This window comes from Prionailurus viverrinus, chromosome E2 (assembly GCF_022837055.1).
Source record: "Prionailurus viverrinus isolate Anna chromosome E2, UM_Priviv_1.0, whole genome shotgun sequence".
NCBI lineage: Eukaryota > Metazoa > Chordata > Mammalia > Carnivora > Felidae > Prionailurus > Prionailurus viverrinus.
The window spans coordinates 49,500,678-49,509,161 of record NC_062575.1 but is presented as its reverse complement, the minus strand read 5'-3'; the positions used below and the strand labels follow the sequence as shown (position 1 = coordinate 49,509,161).

Here is an 8,484-nt window from a genome sequence, read left to right as displayed (position 1 = left end):
TACCCAGAAGGGCTTGGCCATAAAGCAAGAAACGGGAGACTAAGGAATGAGAATTTAATGGGGAAGAAGGATGCTTAGGGTGTAGCCTCTGGCCGGGGGACACCCTGGCCCTGGTCTTGGGCCAGCAGACGCAGAAGCAGGGAGTGCAGGGCCCGACAGACAGGTGTGTAGCCCAGGCGGCTCAGATGCAGGTAATCGTACATGTCATGGTGACTTATGGTACCGTCTGAGTGCACAAAGCCAGGGTCGGCATCCAGGAAGTGGGCCCGTGGGTGGCCAGCCAGTGCTGCCCGGACCAGCTCGTTCACTCGCCGGTTTTTCTCACGAAGTGGGTTAGGGTGCTGGCCCCTCGGAAGCAGGCCCTGAGAAAGGCCACCAAGAGTTGTGAGGAGACATCCTACCAACATCTGGGTATCCTGTTCTCTGGGACAAACTGTTCACCCTCACCAGGAAGTTGCCAGGTGTAGAATATACTAGGGATGGAGTAGTGGGGGATCAGAAGGGTAATTCCTGATACCATGTCCGAGACTCCCTTCAGCAAGTACCTTCTGGGTGCCAGCCCCTTTCCAAGTATCCATCACAAAAATGACACCATGGCAAAGGGTCAACCCCTCTTTCAGAGGAGGAAATATTCCAGCTGGAAGTGATGGAGCCTGGATTCACCCCAGGAACGCCTATTCGTGGCTAATTGTTTTGAGTTTTGCAACACCCCCCAGAATCTTCAGCAATTTCTTGGGCAACAGCAGCTACCTGGTCCCTGAACACCTTAACAACAGCTGCTGGGTATGTAGCAAGCTTCAACTGGAGATTTTGCCCGAAAACCACTGCTTTGTGCCATGCTGCCCAGAACTGTGCCGGCTGCAGCTACACCTGCCATTCTTTCTTCCCTGCCCTCCCACCCTCTCACCAGCACCACGACCCGGGCCTGGGGCTGCCGTTGGTTCACCAGTTGCACAATGGCCTTGATGCCACCAGTCACTTGCTCTGCTGTGTGCCCGTGGTTGTTGGTACCCACCCAGACCACCACAATCTGTGGAAAGAAAGGCATGAAGCAGCGGTCAGGAGGGAGGCTTGGGGCGCGTTAGCTGCCCACCGAAGCTCTGCTCACCTTGGGCCGGATGTGTTCCAGCTCCCCATTCTCCAGTCGCCAAAGCACATGTTGCGTGCTGTCACTGCCAATGCCAAAGTTAAGTGCGTGCAGAGGAGAAAAGAGCTCCCGCCAGATCTGCAGACAAGAAGTGGTGTGGGTACATTGGCAACAAGGGCATTGGCAACAAGGACCACCACCCTCTGTCCAAGCCACATATAATGGAAGAGCCCTGCCTTATGGAGGCAGTCTGGTCGAATCTCGCTTTATGCAAACCTATTACAGTCTCACTTTCATGGAGATCCACAGAAGCGAGACTCACTTTATGGAAACCTATTCTGCTTGAGTCATGCATGCATTGAACCAACAGCATTGACAGTTGATGAAAGCCATCATGGTTTGACCTCACTTAGTGGAAACGTAACATAATTGAGTCCCCTTTGTGGAGAGCTATTACAGTTGACTTTCACTTGGTGGAAAGACTACAGCTTTGTGGACATCCATTAGGGCTGTGCACTACCTTAAGCAAACAATAGAATCTCACTTTAGGCAATCTTCTTGCAAGAAAGCCTCATTTTAAGATTTTAAGTCTCACTACACAAAAACCCATGTGACAAAGACTGGTCACACAGTTCCTTCTCAGTAGAATGTTGCATCTTACACGGAGGTTTGGGTGTGGGTGCTGCCTGAGGCTATTTCGGGTACCTCATCCCTGTCTGGCTTGGGCTCTGATCCAGATGTGTCAGCGAGGGCACAGGCCTGGGTGGGGCAAGGGGATGGGGGACGGGCCTCACCTCGCACTGGTGCATTAGCTGGACCAAGGAGTCCCCGATGAAGACGACTTCGGGTTCCTTATCTTTGCTGTCAGCCACGAACCGATGGTGCTTCGGGGACGTACAAGGGGAGTCAAAGGCACGCGCGCTGCTTGGCCCGCCCCACTCTGCTTCCCCGCTTCGCCTCCACCACCCCAACTGCTCTCAGTTTCCTAATCCCACAGAGAGAGTGGCGCCAACCAACTGCTCTCCTGAGGCCCCTCCCGGACTCCTGAGTATCGCGGGCCGGGTCGCTCACCAGGGACATCCAGCGTCCGTCACCCTGCACGTCCTGCACCGGCGTGGGCTTGCTGGCTGGGTTCTCCTCTCCGCTCATCTTGGCGCCGCAGCTCCTTCCTGCAGGACTGGGAGCGAGGTCGACCCGGGAGAGTCGGCCGAGGAGGTGGCTCCGCCACGCCCACCCCTCCCTTCCAGGCAACAATGGACGGTCCCGACGCCCGCACTCTAGCGAGGACTACTGCCGATCCCGGGCACCGCCTCCTCTGCAGGAGCGGAAACCTTCACTCAAAAGGGGTGGTGGAATTGGGAACCCATGCTTCCCCCGCGGCGGACGCGCAGTGGGCTCGTCCGGCGCTTCCCGCCCGGGCCGCTCAAGCTCGGGCGGCGGCGGCCAGCGCACCCGGGCACCTGGGAACGGGGAGGCGAGATCATCCAGCACCCATAGGGGAGGGAGGAACCCCACACGCCACACCGGCGTCAGGGGGAGGGGCGAACTACCTGAAAGGCCGAGAGTGGGCGGGGGAAATCTAGAGCTTTTCCTTGGGGGAAGAATCCGTTTGCTGTAGAGCGAGAAATGTGCGGAAGGGATCGCCAGCTGTGTGTGTGTGTGTGTGTGTGTGTGTGTGTGTGTGTGTGTGCGCGCGCGTGTCATTCACGTGGTGGTGGGGGAGGGAAATGAGTGGACGAGTCCATTCCTGGATCCCTTGAGGGGGTGGCTCGTACGCACCTGGCTAGGTGGGGACGCTCCCATTTTCTATTGATGTGGGTAGAAAAAAAGATAGCAAAATGTGAAAAATAGAGCCTCCGTTGTAAGGAGACATCCTAAGAGAGAGCCAGGACTTAAGTGATCCTATCTGCTCGCAGGCCTCCCCTGCTCAAAAACTACACATCTTTGCATTACAAACATCACAGGCCCTGCAAAGAGGGCAGAAGAAGGTACAGAAAGAAAAAGGAAATTAGAGATGCTGCAAGGCCCAGGTGCAGCCTGGCACCCCTCCCACCCAGCTCATCTTGCAGATCTGTGGCCTCTGTTCCTCTCTCTAAACCCACAGGTGTGTCTAAAGCTCTGAAGCCTACATCCATAGCCAAGGCCACCTAAGGTCGGCCCCTCCCGGCCCATATTAATCTCAAATGTCAAGTCTTCCCAACTCTTCCTCTTCTCAGGGACCAGGTGGGAGTCCCACATTCCCCTAAACTTCCTGGTTATATTCCCGTAGCTCCACTTCCAAATGGGACCTTCCCATCTATTCATTCTTTCTAGGTAGGTTGATACTGAAATATGGTCTTATTTATCATGTTTTGCTTCAGTCCACTTGCCTGGAACAGGGCCTGACTCATAGTACCAAGTACTATGGCTGTTCACAAGAACTTATGATTATTAAACGAATGGGTCAAATCCTGGCCTTGTCCCAGTGTGTTGGGGAAGACAGATCCAGACACAGAGATGAGGAAAGGATCAAGGTTGTGATTAAGAGAGGTGGAGAAGGGGAAGGGGAAAGAGAAGGACTCAGAGTAGGGGGTTCCTAGGAGTAGTATTTGAGTGTGGCTTTGAAAACTCAGGAAGTCTGGGTAAGCTGTATTACACAGGTAATATAGCTGATTAGGGCGTGGGGAAACTCTGGCCATAGCTTTATTTTTTTTTTTTTAAATGTGTATTTTTGAGTGAGAGAGAGCAGGCAAGGAAGGGGCAGAGAGAGAAGGAGACAAAGGATCTGAAGCTGGCTTGTGTGTGGGCTTGAACTCACCAACCGTGAGATCGTGACCTGAATGGAAGACAGAGGCTTAACCGACTGAGCCACCCAGGTGCCCCTATAGCTTGATTTTAAAGTCTGAGGGGACTAGTGTCGGTAGATAAGTTGAAAAGGTAGAGAAGCCGTTGCTGAAGCAAAGCTTAGTGAGAAACAGCTTCGAGGCATTCATTCCATTCAAACCAAGTGCTGTTTCAAGTTAGATGTATTGGCTCATTTTATACTTACAGCAACCACACGAAGGAGGCACTATCAGCTCCATTTTACAAATTAGGAAATCGACGGCCTGAGCAGTTACACACTTTTCAAGGTCATACACCTCAAACGTGCCAATTTGGGTTGTTTAAACCTAGGTAGTCTAACTCCAGATCCTAGCTCTGAATGACGACTCTATACTGATTCTCTAGGGATGAATTCTGTGACTGTCTGGGGACCCGCTGCAAGTGGAGACTGCCATGGCCCTTTTTTCCCCTTGTGCCTCGCCTCACGGCTTTCCCCGAGAGACAGTCTAAGCCAATCAGCATTCATGAAGGGGGCGGGCCCAGCGAGTCTCACAGCAGATTGGTGTATGGGAGATGCCTAAGGACAAATGAGAGAGATTTCTGGAAGTAAGGCTGGAAAGGGTGGGACCATAACCGGCACTCTGTTCCTCGTGCCTCACGAGAGCAGGAAGTCAAAGGGCGTGGGCGGTGCACGCGCATGCGTGTAGTGTGCGTGAGGCCCCGAAGAGTCCACAGGGCGTCGTGAACTAGGGTCACCGTGGAAAAGAAGCCATTGCACCCCACAGCCACGTGGGGTGGGTGGGGGACCGGGTTCATTGGGCCAGGAGGTGAGGTTCTCCACCCTTACCTAGCCCCCACCAACCATACCCCCCTTTCCTAACCTCAACTGCCCACCTTTGCCTCATCTACCCTAGTCCACCGCATTCCCATGACTAGGCCCAGTTCCTGGTAGCTCCTCCGTTGCCTTTTCTGTTTTCCCCGAGGTCTTCTCTGTCTCTCCTACTTCTTTGTTGCTGTCTCTTCTGCCTTTCTCTCTCTACCATCTCACTCCACTTTCTGCATTCTCCAGTACCTTCTCTACTTCTGGATTTCTCCTCTGTCCATAATTCCTTCTAGTTCACCAGACCCTGTGGTCTCATGATCCCGTCCACATCCCCCATCTTCTAGCTACTTTCTCATGTCTCAGTACCCTGTAACCCCTTGTCTATTCTCTATTCTGACACACCTCCCCATTCACCGTGACTCCCTTGACCCCATCCAACCCCCACGACTCCTTCCTTGACCAAGTCTTTGCCAATCACTCCCTACCCACCCACTATCTTATTCTCATCTTGTCTCTGTAAATAGGCCTTCCACCTCACCCCAAACTATCTTCTCTTCTCACTATTCATTTTTAGGTCCCTGATTTATCGGCATGATGATGACTGTCCTATCTTTTTCTTCCAGGACATTATGGACCCCCGGGGGCCAGGCCCCCAGCCTTTCCAGCGGCCTGAGAAATCTGGTCGTGTCCGTCGTCGGAAGACAAGGCGGGAGCGTAACGAGGCCCTGATGGGCAGCCGCCGGCCATTGACCCATCAGGATCCTCCTGTGACCAGTCAGGATCCACCTGTGGCCCCTACTGTTCCCAAGGTCGTGGTCATAACGCAGGGCCGGCTGAGCCGGGAGCACCGGGGTCTCTTTAATCATGAGGTGAAATCTCTGGATGTGGCACGGCTGCTTAGCAGTGGGTCCCTGGAACCCGGCACCCCTTCACTCCCCACCAAACGCTTCTCAAGCCCAAGCTGGGCCCAAGAACCAGCTCCCCAGTCAAGGGGCAAGGAGAACCAGGTGCCTAGAGGCTCAGGCCCAGGCCCACCCAGTCCCCCAGAGCTCCCTGGCTTGGGGCAGCTGCTGGAGGAGCTGCAGTGCCAGTTGATTCTGCCACAGGCCTTTCCCAGGAGGAACCTAGTGCAGGAGGCCAGGGATGCCATCGTGGGCACTTTACAGGCCTGTCATGGCTGCGTGCCTGACCTTACCCTGGTGCTCCGTGACTGCCAGCCACCCTTACCAGGTGAGTCCACCTCCTACTTCCTGTGATCCCTTTCTCCTTGTCTGCTGTAGCTCAGCTGTCTCCCATGCTTTTTTCCTTTGTGCCAGGGACCAAGCCTGGGGGCCCTGAAAGACGAAGGATGACACCCTCCTGGATCAACAGCCCGGAGCAGGCCCCAGGGGAGAGGAGGCAGAGGAGGCAACAGAGGACAAAGGAGCTCACTTTCTCCATGCCTCACACCTCCAGCACTCCCCTGGTGCACAGGGTGAGCCTGGCGCCACCAAAAGGTCCCTGGCCACCGCCTTTGCCCTTGTTGCCTTCGCCATCTGGGGCAGCCTGGGGCCCCCCAACAGCCTTTGACCTACTGAAAAGCATCTGGCTGGTTGCCACACCTCCCCCTCCCCGGCCCTGGGGGGTCGGCCCACAACAATCCCTGCCTCAGCCACCATCACCCTTGTTGCCCCGAACCTCTGCCCTGGATTGGAGCCCCAGCCCTCCTGCCCCACTGCCCAGCCTCTCCTGGGTGGTGGCCCAGAGCAGCCCAGAGGCCTGGTCCTTTCCACCTATGAGACTGTACTGAGGGGACTGAGGCTGGGCTAGGGGCAGGAAACCCGCACTCCTGATCACTTCAATAAAGTACCTTCTTCATGGTCCCCTTGATTTTCAGTGAGTGGCTGACCCAAGCAAGCAGCTTTGCTTTGCTCTGAGTTCTGGGTCCAAGATGGAGGGGAAGATACCATCACTTGTCACCTTCTTGGGATTTGAGGGCCAGCAGGCTGGGGAAACCTGGGGTTCAGTCAGTCCAATGCATCTACCCACTGAAGCCAACTATGTGCCAGGCTCAGCTCTGGTGATGCTGGGGCCCCAGAGGGAGTGCTACTGTGGCTGTGTCCCCAGAAGATTCCCAGTCCAGTGGTGGGCACAGACAGTTCCAGCCCCAATGGTTGCATCTTGGGGACAGAGAGGTGCAGGGGCTGAGGGAGTCCAAGGGGGGAGTGATGATTCGTCCCTGGTGATGAGGGAGTTCCTCAGAAAGGAGCAGATGTAGACCTTTACACATTTTAAGATTGGTAAGAACTTACTAGTAGAGGAAGAAAAGAACATTTCAGGGAATTCTAGAAACGCTGCTTTATGGGACAGTATGTGCAAGGCCTGGAGCAGGGCAAATAGGGGATGTGGAACCATTTTCATTCAGTCCATATTCCTAGGATATCCTGGGACTTAGAGTGAGTCATGTCCAGGTCCAGCCCTCGATGGGCTCCTGGTCCAGTGGACATAGGAACCGTGTGTGCAAGATCACGACCGGCATGGGAGACGAGGCCTGAATCTACCCCACAGACTTTTTAACTTTGGCCCAACATACATTTAAAATTTTTGAATTAATTGCCTACTGTCACAAATCAGTTTGCTTTAAAACAAAAGCAAAACAAAAAAAGCCTAACACATTTCTGGCTTCTCTAAAACAAAAAAACAAAGAGAGAGAGAGAGAGAGAGAGAGAGAGAGAGAGAGAGAAGGAAAAGAATCTGGCAGCGGACCTACTATCCCTTCTGGCAACAACTGGCTCAAGCCAAGTAGCAGAGGCTGCCTTTTCATGGGTCCCACACTCTCCACTGAAAGTGTTCTGTGCACTTATGTTTTCTGCTTGGCCCCTTGGCTTAGGAAGTTTTTTTAAATGATATTTTGAGGAGCAGCACTTTTTTTTTTTTCTTCCAGTGGAGGGGGAGGAATGAAGCTAGAAATGTTTGTTGGAATCTGATCAGGGGAAATGAAGCTAAGGGACTTGGACGCTGCTCTGTAAAGCCTTCCAGGGATCCTCATTGCCCACTGGGAAACCATAAGGTTGGTACCAGCCAGTAGGGGACTGAACTGGGAGATCACACGACTTGGCTGAAGTCTAATGAGAAAGTGGCAGTGCTGGGTTTTGAACCCAGAGGGTTGATTTGGGTCTGCTCTGGGCTTCTCACAACACCACCTCTTCTGGCAGCAACCCGGTTTCACACCCCGGTGAGCAGTGACTGGACAGGGTCAGGCAATGGAATGTAGTGATTGTGGCCCAGCGTTCTGCCATCTCCGTGTTTTGTGACCCAGAACAAATGGTTCACCCTCTCCAGCCTCCGTGTCTCTGTGGGCACTTCACAGAGCCCATGGGATCTCGGGTGGACGCTGCTGGGGATGGCTGTCATGAGGGCAGGAATGAGCCATCAAAGAGCAGTTTGGGGTCTAAGTTGGCGGGGAGGTCAGGGCAGAGCTGGGGTCTGTACGTTGGGGGTCATCCCGAGATGGCTGTCTGGAGGAGGAGGCACGGCTCTGGGGAATGTGAGTTCAGGGTAGGACAAGGGGAGCAAGAGGTATCAGGGAGAGTCCCAGAAGGGAGAACTGAGGCTGGGGCGGAGTAGAGAGCATGGGGAGGGGTCGTCCTCTCCCATGCCGATGGAGAAGGCGCCAGGCAGGGCTATCCCGGAGGAGGGGGCGGGGAGAGCGGCGCCCAGCGGCCCCTTTAATCGGGGGCGCGCGCTGGCCGGCCCGCGCGCTCTCGCCGCCGTCGCCGGGCCGGAGCGGGAG

General features: G+C 54.6%; 2 protein-coding genes across 6 annotated transcripts; one reads left to right on the top strand and one right to left on the bottom strand.

Moving 5' to 3' along the window:
• Nucleotides 1–40: 40 nt before the first annotated feature.
• On the bottom strand, nucleotides 41–4,200 carry PAFAH1B3 (platelet activating factor acetylhydrolase 1b catalytic subunit 3). Of its 4 annotated transcripts, none has more exons than XM_047835133.1 (6): nucleotides 4,116–4,200; nucleotides 2,159–2,402; nucleotides 1,882–1,971; nucleotides 1,109–1,225; nucleotides 908–1,030; nucleotides 41–362 (listed from the first exon to the last, which is right to left on the bottom strand). In XM_047835133.1, the coding sequence occupies exons 2-6, from the start codon at nucleotides 2,234–2,236 to the stop codon at nucleotides 75–77; spliced, it is 696 nt and encodes a 231-aa protein (XP_047691089.1). In that variant the 5' UTR covers nucleotides 2,237–2,402; nucleotides 4,116–4,200; the 3' UTR covers nucleotides 41–74. The 4 variants fall into 4 exon arrangements, with proteins under 4 accessions (XP_047691089.1, XP_047691090.1, XP_047691088.1 ...); XM_047835134.1 differs by having other exon boundaries at nucleotides 2,159–2,264; XM_047835132.1 differs by lacking the exon at nucleotides 4,116–4,200 and adding an exon at nucleotides 2,638–2,764 and having other exon boundaries at nucleotides 2,159–2,264.
• On the top strand, nucleotides 2,779–6,522 carry PRR19 (proline rich 19). Of its 2 annotated transcripts, none has more exons than XM_047835129.1 (3): nucleotides 2,779–3,191; nucleotides 5,336–5,942; nucleotides 6,029–6,522. In XM_047835129.1, exons 1-3 carry the CDS (start codon nucleotides 3,102–3,104, stop codon nucleotides 6,499–6,501), a joined length of 1,170 nt encoding a protein of 389 aa, XP_047691085.1. In that variant the 5' UTR covers nucleotides 2,779–3,101; the 3' UTR covers nucleotides 6,502–6,522. The 2 variants fall into 2 exon arrangements, with proteins under 2 accessions (XP_047691085.1, XP_047691086.1); XM_047835130.1 differs by lacking the exon at nucleotides 2,779–3,191 and adding an exon at nucleotides 4,426–4,716.
• Nucleotides 6,523–8,484: the final 1,962 nt, after the last annotated feature.

Coding starts and splice junctions, on each gene's coding strand:
- PRR19 (XM_047835129.1), top strand. CDS start 3,102: ATGCTGCAAGGCCCAGGTGCAGCCTGGCACCCCTCCCACCCAGCTCAT. Junction 3,192..5,335: donor TCCTCTCTCTAAACCCACAG/GTGTGTCTAAAG, acceptor TTTTTCTTCCAG/GACATTATGGACCCCCGGGG. Junction 5,943..6,028: donor CTGCCAGCCACCCTTACCAG/GTGAGTCCACCT, acceptor CCTTTGTGCCAG/GGACCAAGCCTGGGGGCCCT.
- PAFAH1B3 (XM_047835133.1), bottom strand. CDS start 2,236: ATGAGCGGAGAGGAGAACCCAGCCAGCAAGCCCACGCCGGTGCAGGAC. Junction 1,226..1,881: donor AGCTAATGCACCAGTGCGAG/GTGAGGCCCGTC, acceptor TCTTGTCTGCAG/ATCTGGCGGGAGCTCTTTTC. Junction 1,031..1,108: donor TGGAACACATCCGGCCCAAG/GTGAGCAGAGCT, acceptor TTCTTTCCACAG/ATTGTGGTGGTCTGGGTGGG.